General features: G+C 60.5%; 1 protein-coding gene across 1 annotated transcript; it reads left to right on the plus strand.

Annotated features, from left to right (window-relative positions):
* Nucleotides 1-333: 333 nt before the first annotated feature.
* Nucleotides 334-18,687, plus strand: FOXO6 (forkhead box O6). Its single transcript, XM_004591522.3, has 2 exons — nucleotides 334-1,251; nucleotides 16,896-18,687. Exons 1-2 carry the CDS (start codon nucleotides 838-840, stop codon nucleotides 18,165-18,167), a joined length of 1,686 nt encoding a protein of 561 aa, XP_004591579.1. The 5' UTR covers nucleotides 334-837; the 3' UTR covers nucleotides 18,168-18,687.
* Nucleotides 18,688-19,536: the final 849 nt, after the last annotated feature.

Below are 19,536 nucleotides of genomic sequence, written 5' to 3' on the forward strand. Positions count from 1 at the left end.
ACCCGCTGACGCGCTTCTGGGCGGAGCTTCAGCGAGTCCGTGGGCGGGGCATTCCCGCTGCGGACCAATGGAAGCACTCAGGCCCCGCCTCCGCGCCCCCTCCCCTTGTGCCGAGCAGGGGGCGGGGTCGTACTTGCCACTCCGGCCCTGCTCTGTAGGCGGCGCTGTTGCGCGCAGGGGCTACGGCTGGGGCTCCCGGAGCTCGGAGCTGCGCGCCCCCACGCCTAACCCGCAGGAGGGGCACCCGGGCGGGCCGAGGATCCCGCGGCCGCCGGCGAGCACGCCCCGCCCCCGCGCGTCTGGGCCCGCCTCCTCACCGTCCCCCGCCCAGCCCGAGGTGCAGCCGGCGCTGAGCGCGGCAGGCGCGGGAGCTGGCGCTGGAGCCGGAGCGGCGGCGGCGTTCACGGGGCGGCGGCGGCGGCGGCGCGGGCTCCGGCACGGGCACGGGCGCGGGCTCCGGCATGGTGCAATCCGGCTTCGTCCCGGGAGAGCGGGGCCCGCGCGCGGGACCGGCGCCCGGGGAGCGGCGGCAGCGGAGGTGGCGGTGGTGGCTGCAGGCGCAGGCAGGCGGCAGGTGCTAGAAGCGGGGCTGGGCGAGGTGTGTGCCCGCTGGGCTCCCGGGCCACCGCCCCCTCACTGCCCGGGTCTTTCCCTCGCTTCGTGCTCGCCTGCGCGTCCAGCCCCCTGCCACGGCGCCCCGGCCCATGGCACCCCGCGGTTGAGCCGGCGCCGCCAGGGACCCCTCCCGCGGGCCTCCCCGGGGCGCGCAGATCCCGGAGTCGCCCGCCCACCCTCCGCGGAGCCTCCCTCCCCTCCTCGCCCGAGCCGGGCGGGACCATGGCTGCGAAGCTGCGAGCGCATCAGGTGGACGTGGACCCGGACTTCGCGCCGCAGAGCCGGCCGCGCTCCTGTACCTGGCCCCTGCCGCAGCCCGACTTGGCGGGCGACGAGGACGGAGCGCTGGGCGCAGGGGTGGCCGAGGGCGCCGAGGACTGCGGGCCGGAGCGCCGGGCCACGGCGCCGGCGATGGCCCCAGCGCCGCCGCTGGGCGCGGAGGTCGGACCGCTGCGGAAAGCCAAGAGCTCCCGGCGGAACGCGTGGGGGAACCTGTCCTACGCCGACCTCATCACCAAAGCCATCGAGAGCGCCCCGGACAAGCGGCTCACGCTCTCTCAGATCTACGACTGGATGGTCCGCTACGTGCCCTACTTCAAGGATAAAGGCGACAGCAACAGCTCGGCCGGCTGGAAGGTGGGGGCGTGGGGCTGCGGAGGGGGCCTTGGGCCCGCTGCTAGCTGCTTTTGGGCCCCAGGCGGGCGGGCCAGGACGCTCTGGGGGCACCCTCGGGGGTCACGAAGTGTGCGCCCTGGGCGTGGGGCTGGCGGCGGACAGACGAGGGAGTGCTGGCAGCGGCTGGTGCGTGCCCCCTTGCGGGGAAGGATGCCGGCGGGAGAGCTGGCAGGGGTGACAGGGGGCTCTGCCGCTCTGAGGTCCTGGTGAACATCCCCACCCTGATCTTGAGGGGCCGAGAGGACAGGCTGTGGACACTGGGGAACCCGCCGGACCCCCGAGTTGCTTCGGGGTCTTCCTGTTTTACGCTGTCCGCGTGGATTGCTCTCCCTTCAAGAGCTGGCATTGGTGACTTGGGGCCAGGTGCTGCTGTCCCGCCCAGATCTCTCACCGGCCCTTCTGGAGCTGGCCCCAGGGTGAGGAGTGCTTGCAACCATAGACTCACACACAGTTCTATGAGCTCCAGGAGTTCACTCGGGGGCGCCCAGCCCCTGAGGGGTTGGAGCTCAGCAGGTGACCTGAGTACTCCGGGGAGCAGCTGGTCAGGCACCCCTTTACCTGGATCAGCACTGGGAGGGCTGGTGATGCCTTCTGATGGCTGGAGGCCAGGGTACTAAGGGCTAGGGACCTTTCTTCCACTACTCTGGCTTCCTGAGCCCAGTTTGCATTTAGGGTTTAGGGGAGGAGCAGAGGGTATTTCGGGGAGGCCTCCTGCCAGCCAGGGGTTTGAGGGAGCCATTTTGGGCAAGGACAGGGGTCTTGGGACCCAGCTCCCCATCTGGTTGTGTTGTTGGAATGTGGGCAGAGGAGGAGGTTGAGGGGCCTCTGAGAGAGGCGTGTCTGTCTCCAGGGAGGGCCTGTGCCCAGTGCTGGCTGCAGGCTAGTGGCAGGAGGGGGGTGTTTGAGGAGGAGGGGGAGCCTTTTGGACTTGGGCAGCTCTGGAAGCCCACAGCAGCCTCTTTGGGGGGGAGCTGGGGTACCTGACCTGGGAGCCCATAGCTCTAGGGCTTTGTGCTGGTGGCCTCTGTCTCTTGGTCCCTGTGGGGCAGGGAAAGCAGCTGGAGGAGCAGGCTCCTTCCCTTGTCCCCTCTCCAGTCCCCTTGGGCTTGGCCCCCACCAGACATCTCCTAGCCCTGAATTCTGCTCCTATCTTCTTCCTTGCACTCTGTGCCCTGCCCTGCCCTTCCACTCTTTTCTGTAGAGACATTTACTGTCCTAAAGGGTACCACATTCAGATGCCACCTCCAGGAAGCCTGCCATAATTCTTTTTCACTAGCTTAGGACTTCCCCTTCTCTGGCCCTCCCCTTGCCTGTGGTGAGTCTCAGTGGTTTGTGTCTGGTCTCATTTGCCCTCCCCACCCTGTGCCCACAGAACTCAGCATACAGCCTAGTACTGAGAAGCCGCAAGCACCTGTCTGGTGAAAGAGTGAAGAAGTGAGTGGCTGGTACAGAGGGCGTGAGGCCAGGGAAGACTGCCTTGAACCAGAAATGGCCAGGAGGGCTTCCTGCAGGAGGCAGACCTCCAGCTGGGCTTGGTGGATTAGGGAGGATGGCGCTTGAGGCTGCAGACCCCAAGAGAAGTGTGGCTCATGGAGGGTCTTGGGGCTGAGCTGTGTGCCGAGCACCTCCCATTGGTTCCGTGTTCTCAGGGGCCCAGGGCTTGGTTTCACCGTGGTGCTTTCAGACAAGGCCACTGAGGCCCGGTGTGGAGGCATGGACTGCCACAGGTCACCCTTGGTGGACGCTCACCTGGGTGTGTTTCCCTCTCTGGAGCAGTGTCAGGCTGGCAGGTGCAAACACAGGGGGCACTGAAGGCCTGAGATCAGTGGATGTGGATGGTGGTGCGCTCAGGAAGGATCCAGTGCCATCCTAAGCCCGAGGCCCTTCTCAGGGCATCTGCGGGCCTTGGACAGGGCCCAGGTCTCCAGCCTGCCCTTCTGGATGTAGTTCCCACAATGCTGGCCCTCCCTGGGCCTGGACTCCTTGGTCTCAGGCCGAGGAGATTACGGACTTGGCCTCCTGACCTGGTCCTTGCTGAGACCACCCAAGCCCTGGCCTGTCAGGGGCTGTCCTCTGTCTACCCCAGCCCCCTTCCAGCTTCCCAGAGACACTTCTTGCTGGAGCTTCACACTCCTGTACCTCTCCCTGCATTCCCCTTGAGTTCCTTCAGAGGCCTGTGGGAGGAGCCCTCCCTAACTCCCAGCTGGTGTCAGGTGGCCAAGGACTACAGGATACCTCAGGGGCCAGGCCTAGGGCCAGTCCATATACCTTCTCCCTCAAAAGTGTTACACTTGAATTCCTGGGTTGTAGTGAACGCTCTGCTAGTCTGGGTGGAGGGCCTAGTGGGGAAAGGCGTTGCACCTGCCTCAGCCCTCAGCCAGGCCCACTCCCAGTGGGAGCTGCCGGCAAGGTGGATGAGATGCCCTGGAAGGACTGGGTGGGGCTCATCCCAAAGGGGCTGGCACTTGCTCTGAACTGCCTTCACTGGGGTGGGGAGAGTTGGGGAGGTGTTTTTCAGGGAAGGTTGCTGACTGCACACGTGCAGGCAGGGAGGTAGGACTGTGCACATTGGATTTGGGGAATGGTTTGGGTGTGCCAGGGTAGAAGTGATGGCTCCCAGGTGTGGCAGGGAGGTGTCTGGAGGAAGGGGAGTAGGCCCGATCAGAAACAGCCAGCACGCTTGGCCTGTACCCTGTTGTCTCATCTACCACGAGGTGAGGTCACACAGCCAGGCCAAGGAGGAGGCAAGACGAGCTGCAGGTTCAAAGCAACCAGAACAGGCTAAGGCCCAGAGAGAGGCTTGGCACCCTGCCACAGGGCTCTGTCCTGTTATCTGGGGACAGAGGGGGCTCAGGACCTGGATGGGAAGTGCCCCCCTTGCTCTCTGCAGCATCCCAGGAGTGTGACCATCTGGGTCAGGCCTCCTGCTTCCTGGCAGATGCTCCAGCCCCACTCTTCGCTAGCCCTGGACTCCTGGAAGCCTTCTGTGCCCTCCAGTGCAGTGGCCCTGGAGTTGTTCTGCCCGCTTTTGTGTTTCCTGGGTTGCCAGCTCCATTGGGAGCCCCAGGGCCTGGCCCAGGTGCTCCTGGTTCCTGTCCCCAGGCTAGGTGGGGAGGAGCAGGGTGTATGGGGACTTCCCTTCTCCCTTAGGCTCTGGCACAGCTTGGCTGTTGAGGGGTAGGGGTGGAGGGGTGGTGCTACCCCCATCTGGCTCAGGCTGTGGCCCAGTTAAGTTCCAGGTGGATGGGGGCTGGATGGCAAGTTAATTGTGTGGGGGTGGGAGTGGGGGCAGGTCTCACTGCAGCAGGGCTAGGGGTGGGGAGAGTTAGTGCAGTCACCCCCAGGCAGCTCCAGCTGGGCTCCATCCTTCTCCTTTGTCCTCCGGGGATCCCCAGCCCCAAGGGCTGATAAGGGTGCTGGAGGAGGCTGTGTGAGCCCTGCTGGGGGGGTGTCCTCACCCCCCTCTGCAGAGCGGGGTGTGTGGGGGGGGCTGGCAGCTGCCCGCCTCCTGGGCACGAGCCCGTGCCAGCCGCTCCTGGCACAGTTGCTGGCACGCCCGGCAGACTCCCACGGCCACCTGCTCACACCCACCCACGGGCGCTGGCGCGCTGTGGGCCCTTCCGGCTTCCCGGGCCTCCCGCGCCCCTCCCCCGCCGCCTGCCTCAGGGCCCCCTCCCTGTTCCTCCGCCCGCAGGCTCCTCCAGCCCTCCCGCGCCCTGCCCCGCCCCAGCGCCAGTAACTTGGGGCGCTGGGAGGGTGGGGGCGGGGCTGCCCAGATGCCCCCCTCCTCTGCCGCCCTGGGCTGGGCATTCTGCGGGGAGGAAGTGGGGGGGGACCTGGAGGGAGGGTAGCCGACAGACAGACTGACTGACAGACAGGCAGGGTGAGGCCCCGCCTGCCACCTGGCGCCGCTCCAGCGGGACGATGGCGGGCAGCGCCGTGCCAGGCGGTAATTGCAGACAGACTAATTTAAAGAGATGAGACGGTTATTTTTAACTCGCGTTAAGGTAATGAACGGCGCGGGGGGGTTTGCGGGTTCGAAAGTTCAGCGCCCCCCAGCCCCCTTTTTCTGAGGGTTGGGTGCCCCCTCCCCACACACCCCAAGGGCTCCCACCTCGGCCCTCTGACTGCGGTGGTGGGGTGGGGGAGAGAGTGCGGGGTGCTGAGGAGCAGCCAAGACCCTGCCAGCCTGGTGCCAGGGCTGGGAGCCAGCCACACCAGTCCTCACCCCAGCCGGCCAGGTGGCTGAGTGTCCCTGGCTTCAAGGCGGCCAACTGTCTTGCCCTGAGGTCACCAACCTAGGAAGTGACACTCCTGGGACTTGAACCCCCACCAGCTTTTAAACTCGGGCTTTTCTGTGCCATCGGGTGTGTGGACTCTCAAAGGATCTGTCCTTGCAGCTCACTTTTTGCTGCCTTTGAGTGGCAACTGGTGCTGACCACTCTGTAGGCTGTTGTGTCTGATCGGGGTCAGAGGGGTGCCATGGACTGCAGGTGTGGGTGTGAACCTTGGGAATGTGGGTACGGCAGCTCTGTTCCCCTTACCTGCCCTGCTGCCAGTCCCGGGCCTGCCTTGCATCTCAAGCATGAGTACCTGGGAAACAGAAGAGGGTGAGGCTGGGTGTACCTCCACCTTGGTGCCCATCCTCCACCCCCAGATGGGACCTTGGGTCTTTGAAGAGGTGAGGAGTCATTGAGTCCAGTGCCCCTTCTTTGCCTCCTCCCCCATTTCTGCCCCACAAGTTAGTAACTGGCATTCACCATTTCCTCTGGCTGTACCCAGTGGGTTGCCAGCGAAGGCTTAAGGCGCTAGGACTTACTTGTGGCTCTTGGATTGCTACTTGGGTGTCCTGGCTTAGTCCTTTGGGGCTACTTGCATTCAGAGTAGAGAGGGGTGATGAGAGGCTGGATGGGGCACCTGGAGGGGTATTCGGTCTGGTGAGTGTGGAGTGGAGCAGAGTTTTCACCAGGGTTCCAGAAGCCTTATCTCCATTGCTATTCTGAGTGCTGTGACTTCCAAACCCCCGAAGTTCTAGAAACCCTGAGGGCTTCCAGTGCTGAGAGGACTTCTGGCAGTTGGACATATGGAAGTATAGGTGTGAATGGACTTGAACTTGGGACTCACTTACAGATGCCTATGGCAGCATCCAGGTGGCAGGCATTCTCTGGGCACTACGAAGGGAGTGTTCCTGGCAGCCTCAGCTGGCCCCCAGAACAGGCAGATGGGGAGTTCAGGGTGTTGGGTGAGCATTAGCTCAAGCTCTAGGGCCCGGGTGGGGTGCTCAGGGCAGACAGCTGGATCTGCAGCGCCCCCCCTCTCCTGGCACCCTGGTTACTATGGAAACCAACTCCTGTTTGGAGAGTTTGGCTGTTGGCTGCTTCTCCCCACCCCCCAACCCATATGTGGAGGTGGGAGGGGGGCCAGGTGGTGTGTGGGGGAGGGGCATCCCACAGCCTCCCCCTAGGACCTCCCTCTTTGCAGAGAGAAGCCTTTCTGGTCTCCAAGGGGAGGTGCCTTCTCCTGGAAGGGGGAAGAGAAGGGAGTTCACCTCTGAGTGAAGGTGGTCTGTGAGGCACCTCACGTTTTCTTTTTGCATCCTGCCTGGGTCCTGCCAGGGGTTCACAAATAGCCCCATTTTGCAGTTGAAGAAGTGGAGGCCCAGAAAGATGAAGTCCTTTGGCTAAGGAAGCATAGCTGGGACAAGGCAGAGCCTGGATAGAGATGCAGACCTGTTTCTACCACATTTGTGTCGCTCTCAATGCCAATGCTGTCTCAGCCAGGCGTACCAGCCAGCCCAACTGTCGCCAGGCTCTGTTCTGCCCCAGCATCCTCTGGGGCTTCTCCGTGCCCCTGGATGCCAGCCAAGCCTGCGTGACTCTGCTGGGACTCCTGGGTCACTCTGCCAGCCCTGCGTTGCCTCCCACTTTCCCTAAAGCTTCTCATCTCAGGCCATTCACTTGCTCTCTGCATACTTGACGCTCCCATTCTCAGACCTTTGCACTGCCGTTGTCATTGCTCACCAAGACAGCTATGGGCTCTGCCTGGCTGATCTCTGGGGACACCTCTGGAAAGCTAGGTGGGGTGTTTGAACAAAGACGCAACTTGTGCCTTCCAGTGATTCTGGAACCCAGTGTGCCTCCTGGGAGTTCCCGCCTTAACATTCTTACTTGTTCACAGACATGGCTGAGAAAAATGCTTGAAGCGTTTTTTTTTTTTTTTTAGACATTTTAAAACTTTCGCTTACTTAATCGATTTGAAAGGCAGAGAGAAACAGGGGGAGAGAACCATCTGTTATTTCTTGCTCCCAAAAGGCCTCAACAACCTGGGCTGGGTCAGGCTGAAGCCAAGAACCCCACTGGGGTCTCTCCCACATGGGTGACAGGGACTGAAGTACTTGAGTTATTACCTACCGCCTCCCAGGGTACAAGTAACAGGAGCTGCAAGCAGGAGCAGATCTGGGATTTGAACCCCGGGCACTACAGTATGCAGGCTTCCCGAGCAAGGGCATAACCAGATGCCCACTCCAGCTGGGAGCTTTGTAAAGCCACAGGTCTCCAGTCCCCATCCCAGACCTTCTGCAGCAGACTGTCAGCAGGTGGGCTCTGCATCTCTCTTTGAACAGGTGTGTTTAGTGAGTGCCTTAGATGGGCATGGGGGCTTCCTGCCTCCTGCTTATCACTCCCTCCCCAACACACACACACACACACACACACACACACACACACACACACGCGCGCACGTAGTGGGGACCAGCATCTCCATTCAGGCTGTCCAGATGACACTCCCTTCCTCCTCATTCCTTTTGGGTCCCACCAGAGGTATGAGATACCCCATGCAGTCCGTCAGCTCCAAGAGGCTGAGCACAAGCTGGCACATGTACCCAGCCTTGTCTCAGGAATCTTGCCCTGTGACACAAGGATGGAGAAGATGGCCCCTGGCAGGGCTGTATGCCTGCTCCGGGGCCTCCAGCTGCAGGAAGTAGAGGCCTCCGCTGACAGTCCTCAGCAAGCCTGTCTGGAACTGGAGACACTGACAGTCACAGCCTCTGCTCTTCGATGTCCCTGGCTAGCCACCATGACAGGAGCTTGTGCTCAGCCCAGAGCCATTTGGTCCAGCCCTGGCCCCTTAGGCCCTGCCAACCCTTGTGGCCAGCCTCCTGTCTCTCCTGACTCTTACTTTAGTCCCACTGAGCGATTCCAACTCAGGATTCAACCTGCCACTGCGGTCGCATACATTCTTCCCTTTAATCTTCACAGCTGTGCTGTGGCGGTGGTGTTGCTCCTGTCCCATTCTGCAGACAGGGAGGTAAAAGAGAATGAGAGAACTCCAGAGGTGGGGGCTGCTAAGACTCACTCCACCAGAACTGTTAGCCCTGTCCCTTAAGGGTGTCTAGCCTGACGAATAACCTTGGGATCCTTCTCTCCCATTCCCCATTCCATCCCCTAGTTCCCTGAAGGTGAAGGAGAGCTCCTTGAAGGTGGGGGGCAGACCAGCCTGATTGGAGTGTCCTCCATTCACAAGCATGCAGGTGCTCTCACAGGGGAGCTGGACTCTGATCTTGAGGTGCCCAAGGTCCAGGTGGCAAGATAAAAGGTGGGCACCCAATTCTGATACTGGATGAAACCGCTCAGGGTCAGGACGGAAGGTGGGCTGAGGGCTTGGGGAGGGCAGGGTATGGAGGGGAAGGAGGGGAACCAACGAAGCAAAGCCCTCAGGACTCTGGGAGTCCCCCACCGACTCTCTCCATGGGAGCTGAGGCTGGGGAAATAAGGGAAGGCTGGCCAGGAGCTGGTACTCCAAGCTGCGGGGCCTCACTCTCCTCCTCCGTGAGATGGAATCAGGATGGGCCTGTGCCCAGCCTTTGTGATGGGGATTGCAGACACCTGCAAAGTTTGGTCCGTGGCAAGTTTGGCCTGTGACATCATTGTTGTGGGGTGGAGGTGGAGAGGAAGAACCCCCAAGACACTGAACTCTGTGGGTGTTGAGGAGTGGGGATGGGGTCTTCTTCGATCTTCCTTTCATGTCCTGGAGCCCAGGATGTCCAGGTTCTCTCCTGCCTGTAGGTTGACCTGCTTCTTTCTGTCTGGCCTTGGGTGGGCAAACCTGACAGATTCTGGCTCCCTGGTTTTGCAAGTGAAGAAAGTGGCTTGCGTGGTGACGCCCTTGACCTGAGCCGTCTGGCCTCTGGCTCCTCTTTGGCCCACTGGCAGATCCTGTGACCTTGGGCACCGCCATCGCTGTCTGGCTCCAAGAGTTCCCCTCCCCCAGTCCTCTGGGAAGCTTTGAGACCTCCTCCTTCTCCCTCCTGCCCCTCCCCCTGTCCTCAGCTGGCCCTGCCACCTCCTCCTCCTGTAACTTGAGCTGGGGCCTGGGGGAAGGGGCTTACCCTCTGCCAGAGGCACCTGCCAGCTGAGCAGATGTGCGGGGAGGGTGGCCTCTGGGCGGGAGAAGGCTGGAGGCTCTCAGCAGGCTAGGCTTAGCTCACCCGGCCCTTGCCTCTGGCCTGTGCCCCTGGCGCTTGCCCCAGCACTTTATTCACTTCTCTGTGGGCACTGTGGCTCCCCATGTCCTGCAAGGACCTCTCAGTCTCCTGGAAAAGCCAGGTGGCGGAGGAAGGCTGGTGCCCTGCTGATCTGGGAGTTTGCCCTGCACTCCTGGAGCTCCTTGGCATGGGGACAGAGGGCCAAGGGCGGTGGCCTCTGGTGGGGGCAAGGCCAGTGTCTGTGCGGGTGGCCATGCCCCTGGGAGAGCAGATGGTTCTCTTGGCCCCATGCCTGCTCCCCTCCCTTCCCCCCACTGGAGCCAGCTTGCAAGGCTGGGGCACAGCTGCTGGGGCCTCCCCAGAGCTGGGCCCAGGGCAGGGCTGGGTGAGGTCACTGTAGCTGTGCCCAGGGCCTGGGCAAGGGAGTGGGGAAGTACTGCCTACAGGGAAAAGGGCTCAAACTGAGAAGAGTGCCTGGAGGGAGAGGTGGGCATGGTTGTACATTTTGAGGGGTTCTGTTTAACCATGGATGAAGGAGGACCAGAGTGTGAAGAGGATGCTGAACCTGTGTGGACAGTGCCCACCCCTACCCCAGGCCCACCCTGGCCTTGCCCTTCCTCCTTCTAGAGCAGGAGGAAGGGCAAGGGCTCTGGGTACCAGTACCCACATGACTGCTGACACTGCTTCATCTCCTGGAGCCTCAGTTTCCTGTCTATAAAATGGGATAGTAAAGCAACTCCTGAATCCCTGTGGCTGGCACACGAACACCTTTCACTGGGTGGTGATAGCAGTCCTTTCCCTCCTCACTTGGCTGCATTCTTCTGTGTAGTTGGCAAATGCAGTAGCAAGCAGGAACTGCAGAGGAAACTTAGAGAGAGGGGCCTCAGGCAGGACCCTGGGGAGAAGGAGCAGGAGCAGGAATGTTTGTGGGTGCCAAAGGCTATGTTCCACCTGTTGACCACAGTGACCCGAAGGATTGTTTCAGGAGGGAAGCAGATTGCTGCTGTAGCCTTGAGACGGGAGCAAGGACTTTGGGGACTAGGGAAAAGGGCTAGGGAGGACCACTCAGCTGGCCTTGATGGGGGAGCCGAAGAGAGAGAGAGAAAGAACAGGGGAACAAAGTGTGGGCCACTGGAGTGGCTGGGGGTACAGGGGCCTTAAGCAATGGGGCTGGAGAACTCTTTGGTGCCCGTGTGGAGGTGGGTTCATGGCCACCACCAACAAGCAGCCAGGAGCTTTTGAGCCAGGGTGAGCTTGGCCTTCTGATACTGGGCTTTTTGTTGCCCAGACTGGGTGTGGGGATCTTTTCTTTTGGGGAGGGGGGAATGCCATGGCTTAACCCTTGACTTTTGGCCTTGCTTTGCACATTTGATTCCTCTTGGACCCTGACTGCCCAGTTCTGTCCTACTCATACATGAGCACCTGTGGCCCTGTGCCCCCTCTGTTCTGTCTCTCCTTTAGGTTACCCCTTCTTTCTTGAAGGCTTTCTGGATTGGGCAACCTAGTTTCATCCTGGGTGTCAGGGCAAGAGATCTCCAGGGAGATTGTGACTCAGTCTACTACAGTGTTTCTGGGGCCAGAGTAGGCTGGAGGGTAAGGGTAGGGCAGGGTTCCCCCTGTGGCTCTGAGACAGAGGGGGATGCAGTTCTTGACATGGAAGGTCTCATCCAGGTCCCTTCGCTCCCTGTGTTACCACCTTTACAGAGAAGCCTAGTCACATGGATGAAGTTTGAGATTCCAGCCCCTACCCTTGATCTTTCTTCAAACAAGGGAAGGAGGAAGGAAGGTACGGATAGAAGAAATGGGAGTCTGAGGATGAGAGGTTTTGCTACAGCCTCCCAGGGAGATCTCCCTTCTGGGGAGGTGGGAAAGACAGAAGCAGGGTACTCCATCAGTGGGCAGGGCCAGTGTCCTGAAAGTGGGGCTGGGACAAGCCAATCATCATGATGGAAGTTGAAGAGGCATCACATCTGGGCTTGACTTTAGGCTTGAATGGACAGACTCAAGACCCAGAACTGCACTGGCTTTGGAATCCAAGAACCCTGACATCCATAGCTGGCCTCATCACTTCTGAACTGATTCCTCCCCAAGTTACCTTCTCACAGGATGGTTGTCAGGATGAAGAGAACCCAGCCTGTGTCTGACCTTGCAATATCTTCTCTTGCTTCCGTGCTTGCACCAGCTCTTAAGAGTTGATTACGCTTGCCCATCTTCCCAGTTCTGCATGCAGTGAGGACCTGCCAGGGCAATTTCCTATTGGCCTTGCTGTGGCAGGCAGAACTGGAGGTGGCGGGGGAGTGGGTATCCCTACCATGTAAGCCAGCAAGAGCTAAGCATGGAGTCTGCTGGATTCTTTTCCTCCAGGAGAGCTGGTGGTTAAATGTTGACCAGCACAACACTGAAGGGGCCTCAGAAAGGGTTACTTTCCCTCGCCATGGTTGTGGGAGGTCACAGAGTCCACACCTCAGAATGCATTCCATGGGCCCTCCTTAGCCCTGGTGGAGATAGGTGGGAGATGGAAAAAGAGTGGGACTCTGGCTAAGGCCAGGGAACCTAGAACTCCAAGATGTTACCCTCCTGGGGGCTGGGGAGAAGGGATGGAGCATCAGCAGCCCCTCTGTGGGCAGGAGGCAGCAAATGGCGGGTTCCCTCTTCTCACCACTGCCTCCCAGTTCCTCTGTGAGCTGGCAAGCCCTGGTTAGAGAAGCAAGATTGGATGAGGTTGCACTATCAGCAAATGAAGCTGTGCTGGGAGTAGAAATGAGGTGGTACTGGAAGATGAACGAGGTTGTACAGTCAGGAGATGGAGGTGGTACTTGGCGGCATTGTAGATAAATGAGGTCGCACTGGCAGGGGATGAAGCGTACTTGCAGGGGAGCAGACGTCCTGCCCAGCCAAGTCGGGTGGCATAGCAGCACACTGTGGCAGAGAGGGAAAGAGTCCCAGCTAGAGGATGAATGAGAGTGTCCCTCTGGAGAAATGAAGGGGCCCGACAGGTGAACGGAGTGCTGTTAGCAGACAAGGTTGTACGGGTGGGATAAATGGGCCGGGTGTGTTGGATGGATGGGGCTGTGCTGTCAGCCGAATGCATTACTGCTTGCGGGCGAAGGGTGTCCTGGGAATGGATGAGGGTGTCCCACAGGATGGATGAGCTGCCGCCACTGCGTGGATCAGGCCCCCAGCCACGAGGGAGGGGATTTTGCTCTGGGGATGGGGAAGGAGGGTGCTGGCAGTGTCCTCCAGTCCAGCCAGGTGGCAGTGTGTGTGTGAGCAAGCTCCTGTGTTCCTGGGGTGCAGGGTAGGGGCTGAGCCCTTCCTCACTGAGGACAGGGAAGTCCTGTCCTCTGCCTGTCCCTTCTGGGCGTGGCACTGCTCCTGACTTGGCCGCTGCCACCACCTTCTTATTTCCCGTCCTGTCCTGTATTCTCTTGATTCAGCTCTGCTGTGTGCCAGTCGCTTGTGTCATTCTTTCATCCATCAGTCACACCCTGAAGTATGCACCCAACGTGTGATGTACAGTAAAAGGAAAAATAGACCTGTATCACTGCCCTCATGAGACTTACACTCCCATAATGTAAGGTGGCCAGATAATAAATAATTAAAGGATACATACGTCATGTTGATTTACAAAGTGACTGTTGCTTTAGAAAAAATGGAAAGCAAGGTGAAGGGGGCCTAGAAATGTCTGGGAGGAAAAGTAGTTTTTTGAGGCGTGGTTGACAGAGGTCTTGTTGCAAGAGGTGACACTTGAGACTTGAAGGGGAAGAGATGGCCCTGTGGGTGGCTGGGGACAGCTGGAACATTGCCTGGAAGGTTGGAGGAACAGGAGGCGGGGGGAGCAGGGAAGGTCTTGTTGAAATGGGGATTCAGACCCAACACTCAGACCCATGCCCTTTGGGAGGCGGTGTGATGGGGCTGTTCTGCCTCAGGATCTGATGGAGTAGGGTGGGCATGGGACCTATTCCACTTTCCCCTCAGCCCCCCAAATGGCCTCCCTGGGGCCCTGAATGAGGGAGGTCCCATCTTCCCTAGGAACACGCTCCAGGGCTGGTGGGAGGCTTGAGGTCCCAGATGCTGGGCCCAGCTCTGGGCACCAGGGGAGCCTGGGCATGCCAAGGCCAAGACTGTGCAGTACGTTGCTAGGCGACTCCAAGAGCAAGTCCTGGTTACTGCTGCCTGGCAGAGGCGTCTTCCTCCTCCGCCTGCCTCACCCTCTCCATGGCCTCTGGCCTCCCAGGAGGCCTTGCAGGTGAGCCAGAGTGGTGATCAGCACTTGCTACTTGGTGGGGAGCTCTGATTGGTTGTGAGCTGTGGGACCTGCACTTCTCTCTTGGGGCATGGCCTTGGTACAGAAATGAGCGTAGCTGTCAGGTTGTGTGTCCTCACCCAGCTCTGAGCCACCTCCTTGGGTGGCACTGGGCACCCCACAGGCCTTGTTTTCTGTGAGGGTGCCAAGTAGGCAGGGTTCTAGGTCCTCCCACCTCCGCCCCAATGGCTTTAATGTGTACCACTTAAGTTTTGCGTTAGATTCCTTTTACAGCGTTCTATCTCGTCTGGACTGGATACTTCTGGAATTTTTTCAGTCTCAAATTGAAAAGGTTCTCATCATACAACTGGCCCAGCTCATCGGTATACAGGTGGGGAAGCTGAGGCCGAGAAGAGACACGGGCTTTGCTCTGGGGTCAAGTTTGGTAGAGTGGAGACAGCACTAGCCCAGAACCAGGCGCCCTGAATTTATGTTGCTTGCTCAGCCAGGCTAGTCCTATGATTTTAGGCTGGGGCTTGAGCTAGCCGGCATCTAGCAGTAGTTCACATGAGATGTTAAAGGAGCACTGGAGATGTGGCTTCTGAAGATTCTTCAGGAATTCCCTGGCCTGTTTCCCTCTCCCATGGTGGAATGTTGTATCTGTGGAATCAGAGGCAGCTCCACCTGCAGCTTGGGGCCTAGCAAGTCAAGTGGCAACTCCACGTCACATCCCTGAGATGGGGCCACAGTTCCTGACTTCTCTGGAGTTGGCCAGAAAGATTATGTGTCCTGAAGCCCTGGCATGCCCAGGGTTAAAGACTAGTACTGCTCAGGGGCTGGGACCTGGAGCTGTTCCCCCTCCTCCCCCAACCCCATTTTCCAGCACTCAGATCTAAGGTACTAGGCAGTGATACTGCTTAAGAGGTGTTGCACCTGGAGAATAGGGTCAGGAGAGATGGAACTTCTGAGAAACCAGACAGTCCTGGGGAGGAAAATGGAGGCCTCCACGGACCCTGAACCCAGGTGTGGGGGAGGACCCCAGGAGCCAGGTGCAGGGGCGGGAACTGGGAAGGGGTTAGGACCTGGGGGATCGGTGATCCCTTGAGGACCAGCTCTCCTCCCAGGGTCCCAGGAGAAGGTAGGCAGGGCCAGACTGGCAAGCGCCAGCTGTCGCCTCTCAGAGAAGGCTAAAAAGTACAAGAGACCAGGGCCTGCCTTGGAGCTGTGGGTGAGAGACAGGAGGCCCTGGGCAGCAGGAAGGACTGCTGTTCTTGAGACTGGTTGGGCAGATGAGCAGGTTGGAATCAGGCTGAGGAGCTGGGCAGAGCTGCAGTGTACCTGGCATCACTGCCTAGCTTTGGGACTGTGGGCATGTTACATCATGCCCGTGAGCTTCTGTCCCCTGGTAGAGAAGTCAGGCAATGCCAGCTTCCCAGAGCTGTGAGCACAACCACACTTGCGACATGACATTCAAAAGATGGAGACAGAGCAGAGGTGCTGGGTGACCTGGAAGGTGACATCTGTCCACAGAGAGGGTGTTATGAGCACCTGGCATGTTCACCACTCATATTCGCTTTTGTGATGATCTAACCTGTCGGGCTTGCGAGGCAGCTGCCATACTTGTCTGTGTCACTCACCAAGGCCTTGCCACAGAAACACATGCACAGCCTATGGGCACCCAGTTAGATGCTAACAAAGCCAGGTACCCTGCTCAGCCCTCTGGGCTGTTTCCACAGCAGTGCGTGAGCAGCAGGTGGAGGCTGCCAGGTGGGAGGCCCCAGAGGTGGGGCGTGGCTGGCCCAGAGTAGAGGTCCCTGTGGGGAGCCAGATCAGTGGAGCTGTGGAAATTCCTGCCTGCCTCCATCCCTTCAGGTCTGATCAATGCAGGCAGTGGCACAGGAGACGGGCAGAGGGGAGCAGTGCAGCGTGGAGGTGGGGGTGCTGAGCAGCAGCCGAGAGAGCAGTGCTGTGTGGCCTTGAGCAAGCCCCTTCACCTCTCTGAGCCCACATCTGCTGCCTGCTTTGTGGCACCTGGAGGGCAGTGCTGTGCAGGGGTTCAGGAAGAGAGAGACTGGGCTGCAGCCCAGAAAGTACACTGAAGTGGGAGCTACCTGCAGCCGTGCTCTGGGTAGGACTGAAGTGTCCTTGGCCAGAGATTGTCCCATGAGTGGCCTACTGGGATCTGAGGCCTCTTTGGCATTCGCAAGTGCTCAGGGGAGTCAGCAGGGGGTTGGGAAGATATCTCTGGCCCATATGTACCCTTGGGGACCCTCACCCTATTCTGCTTTCCCTGGCCAAGCCCTCCCAGCAAAGGGTTAACCGTCTTCTCTACCTGCAGTTGCATTTTAAAGACACGAAATTAAAGCAGGTAATTTATTCTCCCCACACACGAAAGAGCAATTAGTTCTAAACAGGGCTTAATCAGTCACCGCGAGATTGATTTCTGGAGCCCTGGGTTTTCGGGCTCCTGGCGCCATGCCAGGCTGGGGAGGGAGGGGGCCGCCAAATGAGCCGCAGCGGCATGAGCCCTTACATAATCTGCTGGGGGCCCTGGCAGCCAGGCGGCCCCACGTGGGGCTTGGCTGAGTTGGGGAGAAGGGGTCCTTTTTCCCCTCCCGCAGGCCCTGCCGGCTCAGAGTAACCCTGGAAGAGGGGGGTGTCCCGGTCCCACCCTCTTGGCAGGGTCCGCTGGGGTTGGGGTGAGGTTTTAGGGGGCAAGGAGAGAGACTGTGGCTCTGTCCAGCCTGTTACTTACTCCTTCCCCTTTGTCTCACCCCCTCCATGTGCCCTTCCGTTTTCCCCTTGTGCTCCCTCCCCTCTGCCTTTTCTCCCTTCTCTGCCCCTAACCGCTGGCTCCCTGCCCCTCTTTCACCACAGAACTCCATCCGGCACAACCTGTCGCTGCACACCCGTTTCATCCGCGTGCAGAACGAGGGTACCGGCAAGAGCTCCTGGTGGATGCTGAACCCAGAGGGCGGGAAGACAGGGAAGACCCCGCGGCGCAGAGCCGTGTCCATGGACAACGGAGCCAAGTTCCTGCGCATCAAGGGCAAGGCGAGCAAGAAGAAGCAGCTGCAGGCACCCGAGCGGAGCCCGGACGCCAGCCCACCGGGCGTGCCTGCCCCAGGACCAGTGCCTGTGGCGGCCAAGTGGGCCGCCAGCCCGGCCTCGCATGCCAGCGACGACTACGAGGCCTGGGCCGAGTATCGCGGCGGCGGCGGGAGACCCCTACTAGCGGAGGCAGCCGAGCTGGAAGATGACGAGGCCCTGGAGGCCCTGGCGCCGTCCTCACCGCTCATGTACCCGAGCCCCGCGAGCGCGCTGTCGCCGGCACTGGGCGCGCGCTGCCCAGGGGAACTGCCCCGCTTGGCTGAGCTGGGAGGCCCGATGGGCCTGCACAGCAGCGGTGGCGGCGCAGGGATGCCCGAGGCCTTGCTGGACGGCGCGCAAGACGCGTATGGGCCGCGGGCCCGCGCAGGGACGCCAGCTTACTTCGGCGGCTGCAAGGGCGCTGCTTACGGCGGGGGTGGGGGCTTCGGGCCGCCCCCTCTGGGCGCGCTGCGCCGCCTGCCCATGCAGACCATCCAGGAGAACAAGCAGGCCAGCTTCACGCCGGCCGCCGCGCCCTTCCGCCCAGGGGCGCTGCCCGCGCTGCTGCCGCCGCCGCCTCCTGCGCCCAGGCCCGGCCCGGTGCTGGGCGCGCCCGGGGAGCTGGCTCTGGCGGGCACGACCGCCGCCTATCCCGGCAAGGGGGCCGCTCCTTATGCGCCTCCCGCGCCCTCGCGCAGTGCCTTAGCCCACCCCATCAGCCTTATGACGCTGCCCGGCGAGGCGGGCACCGCGGGTCTCGCACCGCCCGGCCACGCCGCCGCCTTCGGAGGTCCACCAGGAGGCCTCCTCTTGGACACGCTCCCGGGACCGTATGCAGCAGCTGCCGCGGGGCCGCTGGGCGCGGCGCCCGACCGCTTCCCGGCCGACCTGGACCTCGACATGTTCAGCGGGAGCCTCGAGTGTGACGTTGAGTCCATCATCCTCAATGACTTTATGGACAGCGACGAGATGGACTTCAACTTCGACTCGGCCCTGCCCCCACCGCCGCCCGGCCTGGCGGGTGCCCCACCGCCCAATCAGAGTTGGGTGCCTGGCTGAGGGCCACCTCCCACGCCCCTAGTGCCCCCGTCCCATTTCCAAGGGGCCACTGTCTTCCTGTCCTGATTCCCGGGTCCCTACCCCCACCCTCCCAAACCCCGATCCGGCTCCAAGGAACACGTGAAAGTGAGCTCCCGCCCCGCGGGAGACACTCTCAAAAGTTGGCCTCTGGGGAAGGTGGAAGGAAGGGAGCACCCCACTGTGTGCCCACACCCCTGACATCTGCTGGCCTCCTCCTGGGGGAGGTGAGTCTGGCTGAGGAGGAGGGATTGGGAGCTGGATGCCCTGGGCAGGAGCGCGGGAATCACCACCTGGCTGATGTTTGGGAAGCCAATTGGGATTGCTGTGGGGAGCTGCACCCTGTATCTGGCGTCACTCTTAGCCCCACCCACTGGAAGGAGGCTTCGCAGCTCCTGCCCAGAATAACTAGCTCGCAGCTCCCTGGGGGCTGTCCTCCTACAGCCCTCACCTGTCCTCTGACCACCCCTATCCCTCATCTCAACCTCTCTCCAGTCCTAGCCGGCCCTAGCCAGGCCCTAGCCAGGCCCTAGCCAGGCCCCTCCACCCTCTTCCAGTACTGGTCTCAGTCTCTCCAGGGGGTCTCTGCTCCAGATCCACCCCCAGCCCGACGCCCTCTTCTCCGCGCCAGTCCCGGCCCCTCTCTCCCGTATTTATAAAGTGTGCAGTCGGGGCGGGCGGTGGGCGCGGCGCCCCGGCGCATATCGTAGGCAGTGTACCGTGGCCGTGCCGTCAGCGTGTGCGTGTGCGTGTGTGCCGTGTCCAGGCCGTGTAGAATGCACTGTACAGCATATTTTCATGAATAAAATTGTTTTAAATATTTCCCTCACTTTGGGCCAGCAGCAGGGAGGGGGAAGGGAATAAGTCGGAATGTGGGGGTGGAGGAGGGGGACCCTGTAGCTGAACTGCTGCTGTATTCAATGATGCTCCTCTCCTGGGTACACATGGACTAAACGCGTGGTGAGTGCCTGAATTGATGCACCTGCTTCTGTGGCCAGGTGCTTGGGGAACGCTTCTGGCTTGGAAAAATTTTGTTGGGAATTAGCCTCGAAAATCGGAAGAGGGGCACAGTATTTCCATTGAATCTGTTAGATGTCTCAGGTCCTGTTCTAGGCACTAGTTCTGTCCCCCGTTGTACAGATGAGAACACCAAGTCAGGTCAGTTATCTTGGGAAGGTAGGAGGGGGGTAACAAGAGAAGTGAGCAGCTCTTGGTTCTGGGCCTGAGGGGGCCGGTGGAGGAGTAAACAGATGATTATAAGGGCTGTGATGAATGGAGCACCCGGGGGCTGTGGCGGGATGCAGGATGGGCAGCACTCGTCTTAGGTGGAGGAATCAGGGTTGATGATTGG

Source organism: Ochotona princeps, chromosome 2, assembly GCF_030435755.1.
Source record: "Ochotona princeps isolate mOchPri1 chromosome 2, mOchPri1.hap1, whole genome shotgun sequence".
NCBI classification, from domain to species: domain Eukaryota; kingdom Metazoa; phylum Chordata; class Mammalia; order Lagomorpha; family Ochotonidae; genus Ochotona; species Ochotona princeps.

What these genes read in the sequence shown, in the direction of transcription:
- FOXO6 (XM_004591522.3), top strand. Translation starts at nt 838, where the DNA reads ATGGCTGCGAAGCTGCGAGCGCATCAGGTGGACGTGGACCCGGACTTC. An exon ending in ACAGCTCGGCCGGCTGGAAG is followed by an intron (nt 1,252 to 16,895) that starts GTGGGGGCGTGG and finishes CTTTCACCACAG; the next exon opens with AACTCCATCCGGCACAACCT.